Source organism: Lipotes vexillifer, unplaced genomic scaffold (assembly GCF_000442215.2).
Source record: "Lipotes vexillifer unplaced genomic scaffold, Lipotes_vexillifer_v1.1 scaffold382, whole genome shotgun sequence".
Lineage (NCBI taxonomy): Eukaryota > Metazoa > Chordata > Mammalia > Artiodactyla > Lipotidae > Lipotes > Lipotes vexillifer.
The window spans coordinates 7813024-7835719 of NW_006780611.1; the positions used below are offsets into that span (position 1 = coordinate 7813024).

General features: G+C 50.4%; 1 protein-coding gene and 1 pseudogene across 1 annotated transcript in view; one reads left to right on the plus strand and one right to left on the minus strand.

Moving 5' to 3' along the window:
- Nucleotides 1-22696, minus strand: part of ZC3H7B (zinc finger CCCH-type containing 7B) — a 56944-nt gene that overhangs the window by 28785 nt on the left and 5463 nt on the right. The window contains exons 2-4 of the mRNA XM_007453976.1: nucleotides 3828-3886; nucleotides 387-420; nucleotides 54-251 (exon numbers count right to left, since the gene is read on the minus strand). Coding sequence (XP_007454038.1) covers nucleotides 54-251; nucleotides 387-420; nucleotides 3828-3880 — 285 coding nt within the window. The 5' untranslated portion in view covers nucleotides 3881-3886. The remainder of the gene's footprint in view (nucleotides 1-53; nucleotides 252-386; nucleotides 421-3827; nucleotides 3887-22696) is intronic.
- On the plus strand, nucleotides 5848-15230 carry LOC103090298 (60S ribosomal protein L31 pseudogene; annotated as a pseudogene).

Consider the following 22696-nt stretch of genomic DNA (forward strand, 5'->3'; position numbering starts at 1 on the left):
CGGGGGCGCAGTGGTGGGGCCGTCGGGGCGGCGGGCGCAGGGGAGGAGCTCACCATGGTGAAGTAGCAGGCGGCCCTGTTGACGTGCAGCTTGCACAGCAGCTCCCGGGGCAGCGCCACCTGGTCGGAGGCGGCGTAGTCGGCCACGTTCAGCCCCTCCACATACTGCACCAGCGCCTGCTTGTAGTCCTTCTCCCGGAACAGGTCATTGCCCTCAGCGAACAGGTTCTGCACCAGCTTGAGCAGAAAGGCCTGCCGGGGCAGGGTGCGGGGGCTCAGGGGGCCTTCTGCCCTCAGCCCCAGCCCTGGCACCCGGGCCCCCCGCCCCCCGCCAGGGACACTCCGTCCTTCACCTTCCCCCAGCCCAGCCCAGCCCCTGACGCTCACCTCATATTCTTCTTGCTTCAGGGGTAGGGTCGACCTATAGGAAAGGGACAAGGACGCAAGGTCTGGGTGGGCCCAGAGTTCCCAGCCTCCCGGAGGCCCAGGAGCCAGAGCCTCAGATTAGAGACTGTGCCTAGAGCCGGCTCCCCAGCTCGGACCTCAGACATCACCTTGTGGACTGGGGTCAGGGGATAGCAGTTTTTTCTCCTTAAATCAACACCATGCTGGCCCTCTGTTTCCGATGGAAGATTGGATGAAGGCCTTGTGTTTGCCCCAGGGCCTGGCAGCCAGGCTTTCCCAGGTGCAGATGCTGAGAAAGCGCTCCAGCTCCAGCCGGCTGTCCTCTGCCTGAGAAACCAGCCCTTGGGAACGACCATGTCCCCCCAGACCAAACCTGCAACTGCAGGCCCTTGGGTGGCACCCAAAGTCCACCTCAGGGCCCCCTAGTTTGGGAGTCTCTGCACTTCTGTCCCTGCCCGCAAAACCCACACAACCCCAGCCAAAGCCCGGCACTCAGAACCTAACCCCTTATGCCAGACTCAGAAAAGTAGATGGGGTCTTACGCACCCTCTCCTGCCCATGGCCAAAAAAATGCCGGCTCAGTACAGAAGAAAGCATCAGCCCAGGAGCCTTGAGGCACATCTCTGAGGCCTCAGAGATGTGGCAGGGCTGGAAGGGAGCTGGAGTTTGTCTTCTGGTCTCTCATGTCACAGAGGGGAAAACAGACATTCAGAGAGGGGCAGTGACTTGCCCAAGGTCACAGAGCAGATCAGAGCCAGGGCCGGAGGGCAGGGCTGGGGCTCTTTCTGTTGCCTGGAGCCACCAGCGAACACCTGGGCGAAAAAGAGCAGCCTAAGCTAGTAAGTGACAAGTGGTGAGAGGAGATGCCTGTGTGTGTGGGAGGAGGTGTCCCTGATTATGACAGCGGGGGCCAGTCACCCGCCCTCTCACTTGCCTCCCACCATCAGCGACCAGGGCCCACCCCTCCTGCCCCAGCACTGGCCCTACCACTCTCCTAACTGGTCTCCCACCTCCAGCCTCTCCTCTTCCAGCATCAGCTTCGTCTTCCATAGGTCATACCCCGTCCTCAAGGTTGCCTCATCCTGGTGTTTAAGGCTCTACACAAGCCATCCGCCCACCTGTGCAGACCACTTTATGGCTCCGGTGCTCTGTGCTCTGTACCCAGAGGTGCCTAATAAACGTTTGCTAAGCACACGAAGTCGGTACGTGAGGAAACAGTCATTTTTAAAGGAGCAGGTCCTACTATGTATGCTGCAAAGCAGTCCCTCAGGAGACCAACATATGGGTTCCCAAGAAGCCTGTTGCTAAACCTTCTCAGAGCTCCCCTTTGGGAAGGGGAAGGAGGACACAAGGCTAACATTTATCCTAAGCACAATGACCCTGGGAGGGAAGTGGCATCATCTCCATTTCGCAGGCACTGGGACCACCAGGAAGCAGGGACACTGGGATGTGGATCTAGGTCTGGGGCTCACAGTTCCAGCTCCGCAAAAGTCAGTGACTTAAAAACAGAAGTCTTGGGATTTCCTTGGTGGCGCAGTGGCGCAGTGGTTAAGAATCTGCCTGCCAATGCAGGGGACACAGGATCGATCCCTGGTCTGGGAAAATCCCACAGGCTGTGGAGCAACTAAGCCCGTGCGCCACAACGACTGAGCCTGTGCTCTAGAGCCCATGAGCCACAACTACTGAGCCCACGTGCCACAACTACTGAAGCCTGCATGCCTAGAGCCTGTGCTCCACAACAAAGAGCAGCCCCCGCTCACTGCAACTAGAGAAAGCCCACGCATAGCAACAGACCCAATGCAGCCAAAAACAAATAAATAAAAATAAATAAATTTACTAAAAAAAAGAAAAAAAAAAAACAGAATTCTTAAAATAGATAACCAACAAGGACCCACTGTACAGGACAGGGAACTCTGCTCTGTAATAACCTAAATGGGAAAGGAAGTTGAAAATGAATAGATACTTGTATATGTATAACTGAATCACTTTGCTGTACATCTGAAACTAACACAACATTGTTAATCAACTATACTCCAACGTAAAGTAAAAATTTTTTAAAAAGACAGAATTCCCAAGGCTTGCCTTGTTCACCAGACTGGCCTCTGAATAAAACTCAGCCACTTTCCCAAAATCAAAGCCCTCCCCCACACGGAAGAAGAACCCCCATGAAGGGCAGCTCTGAGCCACCGGAGCCGGGAAAAGTGGCTGTGGTGCAAGCTGGGGAACGAGAGCATGGCGTGTGAATATAAACAGGAACAGATCCTGTGTGTTTGTGTGTGAAAAGGGACCCAGCTTGTGGTGAAAAGGCAGGTCGCGTTTTGCAGGTCTCTGTGAGAGAACAAAATTGGAGAGTATATGAGGGTGTGTAGATGCAAATCCCAGTTCTGTGGGGAGTCGTATTTAAGAAAAAGAACACAAAATTAGAAACAAAGAATTGCTCAGGGAGCCTTTCAGGGCTTCAGGAAGGACCCGTGCAAGCGAGGGGCCAGGAGCTTATGCTTCATTAGCATCATGATAAACATGCCTCTGAGGGTCCATTTCAGAGAGATAAAAGAAAAGGGTTAGTAAAAATAATTTACGTGTAAAGAAAAAGATGAAAAAACAAACATGGCATGTGGGAACAGGGGGCAAATAATGCAAAGAGATGTGGGCTTGGAGTCAGCGAGACTCAGGTTAGAATTCCGTCATTTAATAGCTGTGTGACTGTAAACACGTTTCTTAACCTCTCTGAGCCTCAGTTTTCTCATCTGCAAAATGGAGACAAGACCACCTGCTTTACTGGGCTGCTGCGAAGATTAGAGAGATGATGGATGTGAAGGGCCCAGCACGGAGCCAGAAAGACATGCTCAGTAAGCAAGAACTAGGGATTTATTACAAGATGTGCACAGACAAGCAAGAGAATTAACAGGGAGCGTAGGAGGAGGCATGGAGGCGGAGGGTAAAATGATATGCCAGATGAGACCAAAGGGTAACCAGGTTCAGGAAGCGCATATGTGCGGGGCGGGTTCATGGCTCAGGGTTAGGGGTAACTCCGGCCCCTGCCATGGCAGGCCCTTCCCAGCCTGTCCCACCTCCTCACTCCCCAACACACAGGCAGCCTGAGCAGCAAAGGCTCAGCGAGCAAGAAAAGGGAGAGCTGGGGCTTCCGTGGTGGCGCAGTGGTTGCGAATCCGCCTGCCAATGCAGGGGACACGGGTTCGTGCCCCGGTCCGGGAAGATCCCACATGCCGCGGAGCGGCTGGGCACGTGAGCCATGGCCGCTGGGCCTGTGCGTCCGGAGCCTGTGCTCCGCAACGGGAGAGGCCACAACAGTGAGAGGCCCGCGTACCAAAGAAAAAAAAAGAAGAAAAGGGAGAGCTGGAGAGCGCGTGCTCCGGGGATGCCTCAGAGGACCCTGCCCAGCCGGGCCCACCGCACACTCACTGAATGAACTGCAGCCCCTTCTCGATGTCCGCTTTCCGTCTCTGCCTCTCCATCAGTCTCTGGGGAGAGAACACAGTCCATCAGGCAGTCAGCGGGGGCCAGTCACCGTCCAACCCTCAAGCCCCCAATGTGTGCTCCCTCACTCCCATGCTCACCCCACCTCACAGGTGCCAGGGCCGGTGGCAGGAGTGTCCCCGAGGGCAGTGACCTGTCTCGAGGTCTACACAAAGTGTCTGAACCAGGTACACGGCTCTGCCCTCCACACCCACATCCCACTGGACCCTGAGTTTGCACAGTGACTTTGATGGGCCTGGGCTGCTTGGAGGCCACCTGCCCTTTCCTATGCATGGCTGGGGATGCAATACTGCACGGTATACCCTCAACTTCAAGGGAGAAACCTTGTTTTACCACTAAGCACAGTCTGGGGAGAAGAGACACAGAAAAACAATGCTGATGATCACAGCTACAATGTAGCACCACACATGGGCCAGGCACTCTGTATGAGGGTCTCACTGAATCTGCCATGAGGAGGGTGTCATTTTGTCCCCATTTTACCAAGGAGAAAACCAAAGCTCAGGGAGCCCCCTTCATGAGCTAGCTGGCCCCCACTGCACAAGGCCGGGGTGGCCAGGTACCTGCACCATCTTGGCGAGGTGGAGGGAATTCCCCACGTTACGGATGAGGGAGACCGAGCCTCAGCGAGGCTGAGGGATGGCCCAAAGTTGCAAAGCAAGTGAAAGGCACTGAACTCGTACAGGGATGTGCTCCAGAGATGGAGGGAGTGAAAACTGAAGGCGGGGGTGCTTAAGGAGAAGGGAGGCTCAGACAGAGCAGCTAGGGGTCTGGTACCTCCAGGGTGAGCCCCCGGGAGCTGGGAGCTCATGGCCAGATCCAGAGAGCCCACCTGGCTCCCATTCCCTGCAACCATGGAGGTCAGCTGGTCCCACGCAGTGACAGCCAGGAGGGGGCTGGGCCTTCCCCGGGTCAGAATCTGAGGCTGGGGTGCCCACGGCCCAGCTGGCCAGCACTTTCTGCCCCAGCCATTCATGGGCCCTTTCCACGCTCTGCCCCATCAAACTGTTACTGCAAGAAGATACGGGCAAGGCCGGGAGGTGGGACTGCCCAGCCCGGGACTGGGGGACGGACCTCCCGCTTTGTACCTTGGCCCCCGCACAGCATCCACAGAGGGCTGGTACGCGGACACAGGGAGTGGATCCTCACTGCCTCACTGGCAAAGAGGTGTAAAAAGGTGTAAAAAACACCCAGCTACTTTGGAGAGGCAGCAAGTGTATCAAACTGACACCTTCTAAAAAGTCTCTACTTCCTTGTCCTTTATTTCCACCTGGGTTCTACAACGCTGTCCTCACGTAAGGTAAGCAGGCAGGGGTCGCTAAGCCCGCTTTACAGATGAGGAAAGTGGGGCACGAAGAAGTGAACTCTCTTTCCCAAGGTCACTCGACCAGTGAGCGGGCAAACAGGGCTGGAACCCAGCTTGTCAAGGGCCACATCCTGCCCCACACTCTGAGCTGTGAGACGCCGTGTGGCCCGGGGCCAGCAGGGTGTCTGTGAGGCTCCAAGGAGACGAGAGTATGGGAGCAAAGGGCTCAGGACACCAGAACCTCCCTCCTCCCGCTTGTCCTTCCCAGGAGGGGTAGAGCCACACCGCGTCTTCAGGCTCCCAGAACACTGTCGCACACAGCAGCTCCCCACGCCCGGCAGGGCCAGGGCCACTGGCAAGTGCTCACTACACGCCTGCTCACCCTGCCAGGGCCTTGGGCCAGGGCTCTGGACTCAGACCTGGGTGTGAAGGCCAGCATGTGCACACAATGTGACTTTGGACCTCAGTCATACTCCTGATGGGGAAAGTGGGGCTGACGGCACTCCCACCGCATTGGCCGTTGTGAGGGGTTAGACTCGTGCAGAGCGCCTGGCTCAGAGCAACAGTCCAACAACCGCGGAAGTGTGTGTCTTCCAGCACCGCTCCTCCCTTCTGCCAAAACCTCTGCAAGTGTCTCCTGGGATGGACACAAAGATCCTGTTCTCCTGCAGGAGGCAGGCTGCAGTGGCCCCGGGCCGCCTGTGCCTCGCCGAGCAGGTCTCTTGGTCCGTCTCTCTGTCCTCAGTGTCCCTGTCTGTGACACAAGCTCTCATCATCCTCACACCCACGCCCCACGCAGGCTTCCAGCCGGAACAGGCTGCTGGGCTTTCCTGTCTCCTAGCCTGCGCCTCTGCAGTTCCTTCCACCTGTGCAGCCATGCTCCTCTCCATCCTGTGAACGAAATTCCATCCATCCTTCAAAGCCTGGCTCCTCCATGGAGCCGCTCCTGGTCCCGTCAACACAACCATCACACACTCATTCACCCTATTTCCTGGGGGCCTGGGGTCAGGCCCAATCCTTGCCCTGGAAGAGAGGGTCTTTGGGTGGGGAAGACAAGGGTGCACCCATCACCACACAGGGAGGCCCAGCACCAGCAGGGGAGCTGTGGGATGGGGGAAGGTGCCGCTGGCCGTCACACACAGGTGTGGCCACAGCTGCCACGCCCATCCCTCCACACCACCTGCCCCAGACAAGGACCAGCCTCCTTACGGCCCCCATCTCCTCAAGGTCATCACAGGGGTCTTTCAAACCACAAATCAGACTCTGTCCTACCCAGCCTAGAGCCTCTCTTTACCTTTCCAGCTGGTCCAGTTCCCCACACCATCTTTTCCAACCCTGGCCCGGCAGGACGGCTCCCGCAAAGAAGGGTGGCAAGAAGAAGGGCTGGTCCACCATCAACGAGGTAGTGACCCGAGAATACACTGTCAACATTCACAGGCACATCCATGGGGGCGGGTTTCAAGAAGCGCGCCCCTCGGGCACTCAAAGAAATCCAGAAATCTGCCACAGAGGAGATGGGAACTCCAGATGGACGCATTGACAGCAGGCTCAACAAAACTGTCTAGGCCAAAGGAATAAGGAACGTCCCATACCGTATCCGTGTGTGGTTGTCCAGAAAACATAATGAAGTGTCACCAAACAAACTCTATAGGTTGGTTTACCTATGTACCTGTCACCACTTTAAAAAATCTACAGTTAATGTGGATAAGAACTAACTGGTGATTGTCCAATAAAGTTATAGAACCACACACACAAAATTCCCCACACCAGCCCACGCCTCGTGGGAACACCTGCCCTGTTACGCTCCCTCACCCCCAACCCCCGGCCCCGTTCAGCCCGACGTCCTCTCAGAAAACCTCAGTGGTCAGAGACGCATCTCTGAGTCAGTTCTCTAGGCCCTGAGGTCTGAGCAAACAGAAACAAATACTGCCTGTAACCATCCCAGTGGTAATTCCTGATAAGTCTGAAGCCCATGCCAGGGAATAAGCATTCTCTGCCCCAGGCAGCATAAAGAAGGCTCCTCACCCGGTGGGCGTGAATCCACTTCTCTAACCACCAAAATCCCAAAGGAGCAGTGCAGCCATGGACGTGGGCTATGGAGAGGGGTTCAGATCCCCCGAGTGGCAGTTTCCTGCTGGGTAAATTGGAGATTACAACTAGCACCCATCAACAGGATTAATACATAGAAGGCACTCATTTCAGGGCCTGGTATACCGCAGACACTTAATAAATGGCGGCTATTAGATCAGAATTCCTGTGCTGGACATTCAAGTCAACATTTGCCATATGCCCATTATATGCAGATGAGAAGGCCAGGGTGCCTTCCCTACTCAGGCCTTACAACCTAGTTAGAGGCATGCAAAGATATCCCAGCAGCTGTACCCCAAACAAGGCTCCTGTGGTAAACAGACTGGGATGAGGCACAAAGAAAGTGGAAGCTCCTCAAAAGGGGCAACGTCTGAATTGGGTTTTGAAGGTTGAGTAGGAGTTGGCTCCTTGGTGTCAGGGAGGGCAGGCCTTCTGGCAGGCTGCATGTGATGGTTTATGAAATCACTGCCATCTTCCACATTTTATCTGATCCTGATGGTGGGCTGGACCATGCTGGGACCCACATTTCAGAGATGGGGAGAGTGAGGCTCAGATGGCTCACAAGGCCTACAACTGCTGACTTTAGGTTGGTAAAGACACTGCTGCCCTCCCCCCTCAAAGGCACAGTAGAGGCGGAACTGCTCAGCAACCTTCCCAGGCACCTGAACCTGTGCTTGGTGTCCGTGAGCGCTTGTGTCCCACAGAAGGCAGATGTGTCTGTGGAGTGATTAGGGTGAAGGCTCCCACACAAAAAAATGTTTCTCTCAATTTCCTGTCCCAGGATCTATATATCGACCACTCTAGATTCATTTCATGGAGTGTAAAGTTCCCAGGCCAGGGCTGGCAAATAGATTTCATCTCATTAGCAAAACTGCCAGTCACCTAATGCCCCACATGCCTCCCTTTTCCTCAGTTTCCCTGACCTGGGAAGAACATTTTTATAGGTGGTTGTTATGAATTAAATGTTTGTGTCCCCGCCCAAATTAATATGAAGCCCTAACCCCCAGTGTGACTGTACTTGGAGAAGGGGCCTCTGAGGAAGCAATTCAGGTTAAATGTGGTCACGAGGGTAGGGCTCTGATCCAGTATTTTCTTCTGGTAGCCTGGCTAGACGAATAGAGATTTTGGTACCGAGAAGTGGGGTGCTGCTATAACAAACACTAAAAATACAAAAGTGGCTTTGGAGCTGGACGATGAGTAGAGGCTGAAGGAGTTTTGAGGTACATGCTAGAAAAAACCCCCAGACTGCCATGAAAGGACTGTTGGTAAAAGCACGGACACTAAGGCAATTCTGGTGAGACCGCAGATGAAAATGAAGGATAGGTTATTGGAAACTGGAGGAAAGGTGATCCTTGTTAGAAAGTGGCAAAGGCTGAATAGTGTTCTAGTGTTTGGTGGAAGGTAGACTTTGCAAGTGATGAAATAATATTTAGCAGAGAAGCTTTCTAAGCCAGGTATGGAAGTTGTGGCATGAGTCCTCCTTACCGCTTACGGTAAGATACGAGAGAAGAGAGATGAATTGAAGAAGGAATCGTTTAACAAAAGGAACCAGAACTTGAAGAATTAGAACGTTCTCAGCTTATCCATATTGCAAAAAATGAGAAGGAGTGTTCTGAAGAGAACACCTAGGGTGTGGCTGAACAACCGTTTGGTAAGGAGATTAGTATGGATCAAATCAGCCATCAGCAGGAGTCAGAAACAGAGATGGAATTATACCAGCAGAAATAATTCCAGTTTGAACTAAAGGGGACAGAGAAGGCTGGAGGACAGGATCATAGAGCGATTTGGCTGCGAACATGCTCTATCCTTTAAGAAAAGGGAAATATAACCCCAAAGATAATTCAGAGATCATCAGGGCTGCCTCCTTGGTTTCAAAGGGTGGGGCTACTGCCTCCTTTTCAACAGGCCCAGAGCCTTGGGGGGCAAAGTGCTGGAAGAGCTGTGGGGGTGATGCTGTGCCCCAGTGGGCCAGGAAGGGGGAACATCGAGCCAAAGATGCTTCTCAAGCCTGAAAATCGAATGGAATTTGCCCCATTGGGCTTTGGACTTGCCTGGAACCTGTGACCTCTTTCTTCTTTCCGATGAATCCCTTTTGGAACGGAAATGTCTACCCCACGTCTGTCCCACCATTGTATTTTGAAACCTTATAACCTGTCTGGTTTCATAAGTTCACAGCTGGAGAGGAATTTTGCTTCAAGATGAATCACACCTCCAGTCTTAACCACATCTGATTCAGATGAGACTCTGAACTTGAGACTTGATGCTGGAATTAGTTAAGAATTCGGGGGCTGTCGGGATGGAATGAATCCATTTTGCATGTGATGAGAACATGAATTTGGGGGGGGGGCAAGGGCAGAATTGATAGATTGAATGTTTGTGGCCCCCGAAAACCTTATGTTGGAAGCCCTAACCCACAATGTGACTGTTTGGAAATAGGGCCTCAAAGGAGGTAATTAAGGTTAAATAGGGTTATAAGGGTAGGGTCCTGATCTGCTAGGATTAGTGTCTTTATTAGAAGAGACACCAGAGAGTTCTCCCGCCCTCTCCCTGCAGACAGGCATCACCAAGGAAAGGCCAGATGAGGCCACAGTGAGAAGGCAGCCAGCTGTCTGCAAGCACAAGAGAGCTCTCACTAGAAACCAAATCCGCCAGCACCTTGATCTGGGTCATCCACCCTCCAAAACTGCGAGAAAATAAATTTCTGTTGTTTAAGACACCCAGTCTACGATACTTTGTTATAGCAGCCAGAGCAGACTAAGACAGTGGTTAAAAAAGATCATGTGTTCTCAGCTAAAGAGGGAGGCGAGCTCTTTGAGGGTGAGGGTCAGGCACAACTCAGATAGGGCACTTGGTGGAGGAGCAAGGAGCATGTAAGCCAAACAAATCTCATTCCTTTTTACAGAAAAGAGATTCCCACCGCCAAGCTGGGCAGTCCCTCAACTCTGGGTCCAGGTTCTTATAATTTAGGAATTTCAAGATGGATCTGCCTCAAATGGGCTCTTCTCAGAAATACAGCTGTGAATTAGAGCCAACAGAAAATGATTCCCTCAATGTATCAGCATGGTACCTGACCTCACACCCAGGTGCACACCTGGGTTCAACTCCAAGATCTGTTCCCTATTAGCTGCATACAAGCTGCTTAATTTCTCGGTGTCTCACTTCCCTCGCCTCTAAAACAGGAAAAGTAATATCTACTGTAAAGGGGTGATGTGAAGGTTCAATAAGATGTCTGACACAAGATAAACATTTAATATCAACTATTTTTATTTTATAATCATGATGACTTTAAAAGATGGGCAAAGAACATGAACAGGAAATTGACAGGAAATATCATTCATTAAGAAAAGTTACTCGGGGAGACTTCCCTGGTGGCACAGTGGTTAAGAATCCGCCTGCCAATGCAGGGGACAGGGGTTCGATCCCTGGTCCAGGAAGATCCCACATGCAACAAAGCCCGTGCACCACAACTACTGAGCCTGCGCTCTAGAGCCCGTGAGCCACAACTACTGAGCCCGCGTGCCACAACTACTAAGCCTGCGTGCCTAGAGCCTGTGCTCTGCAACAAGACAAGCCACCGCTATGAGAAGCCCGTGCACTGCAGTGAAGGGTAGCCCCCGCTCGCCACAACTAGAGAAAGCCTGTGCACAGCAACGAAGACTGAATGCAGCCAAAAATAAATAAATAAATTTATGCCATATGCCCATTATATGCAGATGAGAAGGCCAGGGTGCCTTCCCTACTCAGGCCTTACAACCTAGTTAGAGGCATGCAAAGATATCCCAGCAGCTGTACCCCAAACAAGGCTCCTGTGGTAAACAGACTGGGATGAGGCACAAAGAAAGTGGAAGCTCCTCAAAAGGGGCAACGTCTGAATTGGGTTTTGAAGGTTGAGTAGGAGTTGGCTCCTTGGTGTCAGGGAGGGCAGGCCTTCTGGCAGGCTGCATGTGATGGTTTATGAAATCACTGCCATCTTCCACATTTTATCTGATCCTGATGGTGGGCTGGACCATGCTGGGACCCACATTTCAGAGATGGGGAGAGTGAGGCTCAGATGGCTCACAAGGCCTACAACTGCTGACTTTAGGTTGGTAAAGACACTGCTGCCCTCCCCCCTCAAAGGCACAGTAGAGGCGGAACTGCTCAGCAACCTTCCCAGGCACCTGAACCTGTGCTTGGTGTCCGTGAGCGCTTGTGTCCCACAGAAGGCAGATGTGTCTGTGGAGTGATTAGGGTGAAGGCTCCCACACAAAAAAATGTTTCTCTCAATTTCCTGTCCCAGGATCTATATATCGACCACTCTAGATTCATTTCATGGAGTGTAAAGTTCCCAGGCCAGGGCTGGCAAATAGATTTCATCTCATTAGCAAAACTGCCAGTCACCTAATGCCCCACATGCCTCCCTTTTCCTCAGTTTCCCTGACCTGGGAAGAACATTTTTATAGGTGGTTGTTATGAATTAAATGTTTGTGTCCCCGCCCAAATTAATATGAAGCCCTAACCCCCAGTGTGACTGTACTTGGAGAAGGGGCCTCTGAGGAAGCAATTCAGGTTAAATGTGGTCACGAGGGTAGGGCTCTGATCCAGTATTTTCTTCTGGTAGCCTGGCTAGACGAATAGAGATTTTGGTACCGAGAAGTGGGGTGCTGCTATAACAAACACTAAAAATACAAAAGTGGCTTTGGAGCTGGACGATGAGTAGAGGCTGAAGGAGTTTTGAGGTACATGCTAGAAAAAACCCCCAGACTGCCATGAAAGGACTGTTGGTAAAAGCACGGACACTAAGGCAATTCTGGTGAGACCGCAGATGAAAATGAAGGATAGGTTATTGGAAACTGGAGGAAAGGTGATCCTTGTTAGAAAGTGGCAAAGGCTGAATAGTGTTCTAGTGTTTGGTGGAAGGTAGACTTTGCAAGTGATGAAATAATATTTAGCAGAGAAGCTTTCTAAGCCAGGTATGGAAGTTGTGGCATGAGTCCTCCTTACCGCTTACGGTAAGATACGAGAGAAGAGAGATGAATTGAAGAAGGAATCGTTTAACAAAAGGAACCAGAACTTGAAGAATTAGAACGTTCTCAGCTTATCCATATTGCAAAAAATGAGAAGGAGTGTTCTGAAGAGAACACCTAGGGTGTGGCTGAACAACCGTTTGGTAAGGAGATTAGTATGGATCAAATCAGCCATCAGCAGGAGTCAGAAACAGAGATGGAATTATACCAGCAGAAATAATTCCAGTTTGAACTAAAGGGGACAGAGAAGGCTGGAGGACAGGATCATAGAGCGATTTGGCTGCGAACATGCTCTATCCTTTAAGAAAAGGGAAATATAACCCCAAAGATAATTCAGAGATCATCAGGGCTGCCTCCTTGGTTTCAAAGGGTGGGGCTACTGCCTCCTTTTCAACAGGCCCAGAGCCTTGGGGGGCAAAGTGCTGGAAGAGCTGTGGGGGTGATGCTGTGCCCCAGTGGGCCAGGAAGGGGGAACATCGAGCCAAAGATGCTTCTCAAGCCTGAAAATCGAATGGAATTTGCCCCATTGGGCTTTGGACTTGCCTGGAACCTGTGACCTCTTTCTTCTTTCCGATGAATCCCTTTTGGAACGGAAATGTCTACCCCACGTCTGTCCCACCATTGTATTTTGAAACCTTATAACCTGTCTGGTTTCATAAGTTCACAGCTGGAGAGGAATTTTGCTTCAAGATGAATCACACCTCCAGTCTTAACCACATCTGATTCAGATGAGACTCTGAACTTGAGACTTGATGCTGGAATTAGTTAAGAATTCGGGGGCTGTCGGGATGGAATGAATCCATTTTGCATGTGATGAGAACATGAATTTGGGGGGGGGGCAAGGGCAGAATTGATAGATTGAATGTTTGTGGCCCCCGAAAACCTTATGTTGGAAGCCCTAACCCACAATGTGACTGTTTGGAAATAGGGCCTCAAAGGAGGTAATTAAGGTTAAATAGGGTTATAAGGGTAGGGTCCTGATCTGCTAGGATTAGTGTCTTTATTAGAAGAGACACCAGAGAGTTCTCCCGCCCTCTCCCTGCAGACAGGCATCACCAAGGAAAGGCCAGATGAGGCCACAGTGAGAAGGCAGCCAGCTGTCTGCAAGCACAAGAGAGCTCTCACTAGAAACCAAATCCGCCAGCACCTTGATCTGGGTCATCCACCCTCCAAAACTGCGAGAAAATAAATTTCTGTTGTTTAAGACACCCAGTCTACGATACTTTGTTATAGCAGCCAGAGCAGACTAAGACAGTGGTTAAAAAAGATCATGTGTTCTCAGCTAAAGAGGGAGGCGAGCTCTTTGAGGGTGAGGGTCAGGCACAACTCAGATAGGGCACTTGGTGGAGGAGCAAGGAGCATGTAAGCCAAACAAATCTCATTCCTTTTTACAGAAAAGAGATTCCCACCGCCAAGCTGGGCAGTCCCTCAACTCTGGGTCCAGGTTCTTATAATTTAGGAATTTCAAGATGGATCTGCCTCAAATGGGCTCTTCTCAGAAATACAGCTGTGAATTAGAGCCAACAGAAAATGATTCCCTCAATGTATCAGCATGGTACCTGACCTCACACCCAGGTGCACACCTGGGTTCAACTCCAAGATCTGTTCCCTATTAGCTGCATACAAGCTGCTTAATTTCTCGGTGTCTCACTTCCCTCGCCTCTAAAACAGGAAAAGTAATATCTACTGTAAAGGGGTGATGTGAAGGTTCAATAAGATGTCTGACACAAGATAAACATTTAATATCAACTATTTTTATTTTATAATCATGATGACTTTAAAAGATGGGCAAAGAACATGAACAGGAAATTGACAGGAAATATCATTCATTAAGAAAAGTTACTCGGGGAGACTTCCCTGGTGGCACAGTGGTTAAGAATCCGCCTGCCAATGCAGGGGACAGGGGTTCGATCCCTGGTCCAGGAAGATCCCACATGCAACAAAGCCCGTGCACCACAACTACTGAGCCTGCGCTCTAGAGCCCGTGAGCCACAACTACTGAGCCCGCGTGCCACAACTACTAAGCCTGCGTGCCTAGAGCCTGTGCTCTGCAACAAGACAAGCCACCGCTATGAGAAGCCCGTGCACTGCAGTGAAGGGTAGCCCCCGCTCGCCACAACTAGAGAAAGCCTGTGCACAGCAACGAAGACTGAATGCAGCCAAAAATAAATAAATAAATTTATTAAAAAAAAAAAAAGATCCTCAGGGAATTCCCTGGCAGTCCAGTGGTTAGGACTGAGTGCTTTCACTGCTAGGAGCCTGGGTTCGATCCCTGGTTGGGGAACTAAGATTCCACAAGCTGCGTAGCACAGCCAAAAAAAAGGAAAAGAAACTCACTGATGACAGAACCACATGTTAAGACCACAAGACGACACTTTTCACTCATGAGGCTAATGAGAGAAGAGAGCCAGATCGATGAGGTGGAGGAATGGGCACTCTCCAACACTGCCAATACAGTGAGTGTGTGAACTGATGGTGTCTGTGAAGCAACGTCTACCAAAATGAGCAAGCTGCCTATCCACCAGCCAGCTTCCCTTCCTCCTCCCTGGCACTGCCCCAATACTGTTGCTTTCCCAGGTACCCCGGTGAAGCTGCACTGGGCTAAACCAATCGTAACAGTCCTTTTCCTCACCAGGATTGGCTTGGATGAGGGCATGTGACATCACCCTGGCCAATAGGAAGGAGAGGAAATCAGCTAAGGGGCTTCTGGGAAAGACTTCCTTCACACTTAAAATGGGACAGGAGAAATAATCCCTTTTTCTGCTGCTGTATGGCAGTGTAGTAAGAAGATGACAGAGAAGAAAGACTGTCCAAAGGTGTTTAATAAACTGGCTCAATGAACTGCTCCACCTCATTTATCACTTGAGATTTTAATAAACTCCATTTTGAGGAAGGAATTCTGTTACTTGCAGCCAAAAGCCTTCCAAATGATAAAATGCCCTTTCCCTTTGACCCAGAAATTTCTCTTCCAAGAATTTAACCTACCAAAATCCTTGTACAAGCCCTCAAATTATATTTGTACAGGGATTTTAAAAATATATTTATTTATTTATTTATTTGGCTGCACTGGGTCTTAGCTGCGGCACTAAGGATCTTCACTGCTGTGTGCGGGATCTTCGTTGAAGCGTGCAGGACCTTTTAGCTTAAGCACGCGGAAATTTTAGTTACGGCATGCAGGCTCTTAGTTGCAGGCATGCGGATCTAGTTCCCTGACCAGCGATCAAACCCGGGCCCGCTGCATTGGGAGCATGGAGTCTTAACCCCTTGACCACCAGGGAAGTCCCCAGGGATTTTTTTTTTTTAAAGAGAAAAAAACTAGAAGCAACCTTAATGTCCACCAGTAGAGAATTAGCTTAATCAATCACTTGCATTATAGAATACAGTGCAGCTATTGAATCTATATGTACTGTCATGGAGATGTCTCTGTACATGGTTGAGAAAGGAAAAAAGCAGATTTCAGAACATTTTGGGTTGTATGATTACCTCTGTGTGAGAGAATATTCTCCAATTTAACTGGTTCTCTCCAGGAATTGGGATCTGCCAAGAGGCAACAGCACACAGACCACTTTTTGTTCTGCTTTATATACCTCAGCATGGTTTGGACTTTTTGCAGAGAGCAAGTATTAACCTTGTAATCTAAAATACAAAATAAGATGACTGACATCAGGCCAACAGTAGGACAGGGGCCAAATGGGAACCAGTAGCCTGATTTTAAGCCCAGTGCTCCAGGACTGCCAAAATGTCCATGGACTGTTCTTCCAAGAAAAAGACCAAAGAACCTGAGAACCATGAAGGAAACACACTGTTTTTCTCCATTTTGGAGAAGGGTTTGAAAATGACAGAATTTTAAAGACTCAGATCTTCATCAGACCAGGCAGGGACTGCGCTAGCCCCTCCAAAATTTCAACATCTGGCCCATGCTTGACACAGAGGAAGTGCTCAGGAAATGGTGGTTTGGATGAAAAAGAAATGGATGAATGAGTATCAACTCACCCAATCCAAGCATTACCTAGATAAGAAAGAATGAGTGTTGAATAAATAAATGAGAAAAACTGAGACCGAGATAAATTCACAATCAGGTAATAATATTAACATTTCCTGAGTGGCTACCATGCTCCAGGGGCTGTCATGATCCCTATACACATAATACCTTCCTTAAGGATTGCACAATCCTATGAGACAGGGACTGCTATCATTCTCATTTTGTGGAGGAGGAAACAGAGGCACAGAGAAGTCAAGTGACTTGCCCAAGGTCACACAGCTGAAACAAGGTAGAGCTGGGATTCAAACCCTAGCAGCCTGGCCCCAGGGCCCACACACATCACCATAATTACCCTTATTGTTGCCCATTAAGTAATCAGACCCAGCCCCAGGACCCTGAGTGTGTCATCATGCTCAAGACTTCCCCACCCCCAAAATAATTCCCTCCTCTGCTCCTGAATCCCCTTCTGGCTAGCACAACCTTGATTCCCTTTCTTGGTCACATTAAAAAAAAAATTTTATTGGAGTATAGTTTACAATGTTGTGTTAGTTTCAGATGTATAGCAAAATGAATCAGTTGTACATACACATATATCCACTCTTTTTTTTTTTTCAGATTCTTTTCCCATAGAGGCCATTACAGAGTATTGAGGGGAGTTCCTGTGCTGTACAGCAGGTTCTTCTTAGTTACCTATTTTATATACAGTAGCGTGTATATGTCAGTGCCAATCTCCCAATTTATCCCTTCCGCCTCTTGGTCACATTTCGTGAAAGGGTTGTCTACGCTGTCCCCACATCCTCACTTCCTACTCCCAGCAAGCCCATGCCCACTCCACTGAGGGTGCCTGCCAAGGGTCCTCCCCATCCCAGGGGCCTCCGAGCTGCTGAGTCCAGTGAGGGACAGCTTTTTACTGGCCTTTTCTAGGACTCCTGGCTGCGTCTGCTGGTCCTCCACTCCTCTGCCCAGGTCTTCCAGTTAAGGGACGGTGCTTTCCTCACTTGACATGCTCTCCCCAGATGAGCTCTTGCATTTCATGATCTCGTGAGTCATGTCAGTGACTCACAAATCTATTCCTCCCACCAGGCTCACCCCCTCCCCAGTATTTCAGATTCACATCTCTTACCTTCCGAGAAGCGCTACCCAGATGTCCAATCCCCAGACTGTTGAGGACCTCTGTGCCTTTCCTCATCCTGAACCCTCTACCTGGAATGCCCTCCTCCTCCCCAGCCCACCCCCAGCCAACTCCTATTCATCCTTTAAGACCCAGCTTGGATGGCTCCGTGTCCAGAAAGTCCTCCCTGGCGCCCATCCCGGTTGGGCTGGGTGTTCTCACTCAACACATCCCAAACTTAACTCAGCAGCTTCTCCCCTAATTCTGCTCCTCTGCCATTATTCCCCGACTCTAGTCCTATATCCAACCGTCATCCTGTTCTCAATCTCCAATTCCTTCCACCTGCGCCTCCCAAACACTTCCTCCCTCTCCTATCATCTCCACTAGCAGGCCCTCATCATCTCTGGCCAGCAGCCTCCATCGAGCTCCCTCCAATCTGCTGCCACTTGGTGGTCAGGGGTATCCGACATACATGTCAACGTCACTCCCCCGTGCGACATCAAAACCCTCCCAGGTGCCTGCACACGCACAAATGAATGTAGGTTTAAGAAAAGGCGGAAAGTGAATAAGCTCTGTAGTCCACTAATGAACCAATGCCAGTTTTCTGGTTTTGATCATGTATATTGGCTGTATATCACCATCAAGGGAAGCTGGGTGAAGAGAACTCTTTGTTACCATTTTTGTAACTTCCTGTGAAGAAAGTTAGGAAACAAACCAAACCTTGCATGACACCCGCTACCAGGAGGACAAAGGCCAAGCTGCTCATCCAGGTCACACAGCACCCACCCATGGTCAGGCCTGGAATGTGACACTCCAGCAACTTTGGAGCATCCAGCTTCCCGTTCAAGCTGCCCACTCTTTCTGGAACAGCCCTAATGCCCAGTGCTTCTTTAAAGCTCAGCTGAGGGCTTCCCTGGTGGCACAGTAGTTAAGAATCCGCCTGCCAACGCAGGGGACACGGGTTCGAGCCCTGGTCCGGGAAGATCCCACATGCCGCAGAGCAACAAAGTCTGAGCACCACAACTACTGAGCCTGTGCTCTAGAGCCCACGAGCCACAACCACTGAGCCCACGAGCCACAACTACTGAAGCCCACGTGCCTAGAGTCTGGGCTCCACAACAAGAAAAGGCACCGCAATGGGAAGCCCACACGCCGCAACAAAGAGTAGCCCCCGCTCGCTGCAACTAGAGAGAGACCGCGCAGCAACGAAGACCCAATGCAGCCAAAAAATAAATAAATAAGAGGATGAACATAAATTAAAAAAAAAAAAAGCTCAGCTGAGGTGGCTCCTCTACCAGGAAGGCTTCCTTCCCCAAACCCCACCTTTACACAGCACTCCAAGCTCACAAGCACTGCACTGATCCTAGTTAACATTCCCATTCTCTCCCTAAACTAAGAGCTCCTTGAAGCCAGAAGCTGCGTCTGATTCATCTCTGAGCAGCAGAGAAACATATTCTGAGTAAGTGGAGTCTCATAAATCCTAGAATAACAGTGAAGATGTGGGTTTCAGTAATCTTTTTTTTTTGGCACACCGCGTGGCCTGCGGGATCTTAGTTCCCCAAACAGGGATGGAACCCGGGCCCTTGGGCAGTGACAGCATGGAGTCCTAACCACTGGACCGCCAGGAAATTCCTTCAGTCATCATTTATTAAGCACTTTCTCTTACCAGGTATTATTCTAAGAGCTTTAAGTATAATACTTAATCCTCATAACACCCCTTAAGAAAGTACTACTATCATCCTCATTTTACAGATGAGGAAACCAAGGCACAAAGAGGTGAAGTGACCTGCCAGGGTTAGTTACTAAGTGACAGAACTGGGCTTTGAACTCTGGCAGATGGACTCTGGAGACCACGCAGTGTTCCCTCCTGACTCAAAAGTGCTCCCTCACCCCCACAGGCCGCCTTCAGCCTAGACCCACGCTGCACCCTGCCACCCCACCCCGAGCACTCACCTGCCCCAGTGCAGCCTGCAGACGGGCCACGCACAACATGAACACCACCTGAGGTTACATTATCTCCACGCCTGGTACCTCTCCTGACTCACCAGGCCCTCGATGGCTTACTCAGAGACACCAGGAAGGCTTTAATTTCACAGTCCCCGACCTCACTCATCAGCTTTCTGGGTCTGCATTGAGCCCGAGGACCCTCTGCTCCAAGGAGGTCAGGGAGGGGTCTCAGCTCATTTCTGGAGGTTACCTGCTGGGAGTGAAGCACCTTCTATGGCAGGGGTTTTGAACCTGGGGCCCAGGGAGAGAATTCAGGGGTATGTGACCCTTCTTCAGGGGTCTGGGAAAACATTTGCAACTTTTTTCACTAACTCCTACCTGATATTTAACATTCCACTCGATTATGAATGTAGGCAATACACTCAGTAGTGTCAGCACAAGAAATCACAGCTTTTTCCCTGTCAAATTTCAGCTACTGTGAACACAACAAAATATTGTTCATGCTCACCACAACTTCAAAATTACAGTAGTTACATTAGACTCACTGCAGATCTTATTTTTTAGTGCATTGATGTAAAAGCCCAGCTGTAGTTCAAGAGAATTGGTTTCCTTTGTAATCCTGTGTATTTTACTTTATGCATTTAAAAAGAGTATTCTGAGGGGCTTCCCTGGTGGCGCAGTGGTTGAGAGTCTGCCTGCCGATGCAGGGGACACAGGTTCGTGCTCTGGTCTGGGAGGATCCCACATGCCGTGGAGCGGCTGGGCCCGTGAGCCATGGCCGCTGAGCCTGTGCGTCTGGAGCCTGTGCTCTGCAACAGGAGAGGCCACAACAGTGAGAGGCCCGCGTACCAGAGAAAAAAAAAAAAAAAAAGAGTATTCTGAGAAGGCATGCATGGGCTTCCCCAGGCTGCCTGATAGGTCAGCAGTACAGAAGTGCTTGAGAAGCCCTGCTCTCAGGAATCAGGTTATTTATCCCTACAGTAATCTCAAAAGTAGGTGCTATTATCCCCACTTTCCACCAAAAAGCGAGACTTGCAAAAATAAAGTCTTTTTTTTTTTTCTTTTTAATGAGGCTTGGAGGGATCTGTGACTTGCCCAAGGCCACACCGCTGCATGGGAAGCAGGCTGCAGGTACTGGCACCTCCAGGCTCCGCCAGGAACATCTATCCAGGAATGAACACACAATGGATACCCGCAGGCCTCAGCAACCTGCAGTTTTTCTTTTAACTGGCCACCTTGAATAGAAACCAAAGTTCAAGAAACTTCCCCCAGGCCCCCTCCACGGCCCCACTATAAGCCAAACTAAGAGTCAGCTGCAAAGGGTAATCTCCACCCTCCCACAGCATTCTGGTTCCAAAGGGCTTTTTTTTTGTTATTTATTTTTGGCTGTGTTGGGTCTTTGTTGCTGCATGCGGGCTTTCTCTGGTTGCAGGCAGCAGGGGCTACTCTTCGTTGCAGTGCGCGGGCTTCTCATTGCAGTGGCTTCTCTTGTTGCGGAGCAAGGGCTCTAGGCACAGGGGCTTCAGTAGCTGTGGCACGTGGGCTCAGTAGTTGTGGCTCATGGGCTCTAGAGCGCAGACTCAGTAATTGTGGCGCACGGGCTTAGTTGCTCTGCGGCATGTGGGGTTTTCCCGGACTAGGGCTCAAACCCGTGTCCACTGCATTGGCAGGCGGATTCTCAACCACTGTGCCACCAGGGAAGTCCCACAAAGAGGCTTTTACTTTCTTCATCTTGTCTTTCTTGTTCGCAACAACCTAAGGGCCCAACTGCACAGAAGGGTTCAAACCCACATCTTTCTCCAGGGGCCCAAGCTCTACTCCTGCTTCTCCAGCTCCAAGACCCACCTGCTAGGCTGCTAAAGTGAGACATTTAAACAGTAACTCTTTTATATATATATATAAAATAGAAAAGTAACAGAAGCTCACTGTTAAAAAAAAAAAAAAAAAAAAAAAACAGAGCTCGGCCAGAGTCCAGAGCTCAGAGTGACTGGTTACCAATTTTTTTTTTTTTGAGCAATTTGAAGTCACTGCTCCTGTTCACGGGAGGAGAAATCCCCACCTGGGCACCAAGCATTTCATGGGCTGCTCTGCAGAGGGCCCTGAGCCGGTTCCAGTCCCAGCCCTGTCCCATGCTAGCTTTCAGGGAATCAGTCTGAGCCTCTTTTTTGTCATTTACGAGATGGAGCTAATGATATCCACGTTCCAAGACTATTTTGTAGATTTACATAGTCCCCTCCGCCTACACACACACACACACACACACACACACAGACACAGACACACACACACAGACACACACACACACCACAGAGGAAGTCAGAAATTTGTTTCTGCTGAACTCGGCACCATCAGAGAATACCTGGCAACTTTCAAAATTATCCTGTAGGTACTTTTCAATCAGTTAAGCCCAATTTCTTTGCAGTTTCCTTCTAGGCCACTCTTTTTTGGCAAGGGCTGCTCTGGACCACCCTGCTACTGTTATTCATTTACTCAACAAATAACCACAGGATACCTTTGTGTGCAATGGGCTCTGCCAGATGCTGGGGGAACAAGGTTAATGAAGTCCCTGGCCTCGGACAGCTTGTGGTCCATGCATAGAAAGACAAATAAAAAGGCCAGTGTTAAATGCACAAATAATGATACAGTTAAGAGTTACAAAGAGGGCTTCCCTGGTGGCGCAGTGGTTGAGAGTCCATCTGCCGATGCAGGGGACGCGGGTTCATGCCCCGGTCCAGGAAGATCCCACATGCCACGGAGCGGCTGGGCCCGTGAGCCCTGGCCGCTGAGCCTGCGCGTCCGGAGCCTGTGCTCCACAACAGGAGAGGCCACAACAGTGAGAGGCCCGCGTACCACACACAAAAAAAAGAGTTACAAAGAAACTAAAATAGGAAACGTGGCAAGGAATGATGGAGAGGGGGGTGGGCTGGGAGCTTAGCGAAGGCCCTTCCAAGGAGGTGGCACTTAAAAGGGACAATTAGGATCCAGTCACGGGAACATGGGAGGGGGGTAAGGGCACACCTGGCACAGGGTATGGTGAAGACAATGGCCCTGAGGTGGGAACAAACTTAGAATACTCAAGGAAAAGACAGAAGGCCAATGAGGCTGCAGTACTGAAGTGAGGGCAGGCCAAGCAGGAAGGAAGGGGCAAGGGACAGGCTGAGGCTGGTCAGAAAGCTACACACGGGCCAAGCTGGAGAGCCAGCACTGTGCTCTATGTGTGCCAGGAAACCACTGGAAGGTTTTCAGCAGAGGAGTGACAGGGTCTCGTTCTTGAGAAGATCCACTTGGCTGCTGTGTTGAGGATGGATGACAAGAGGGCAAGGTGTCAGATTAGTTAGGAGGCTACTGCAGTGGTCC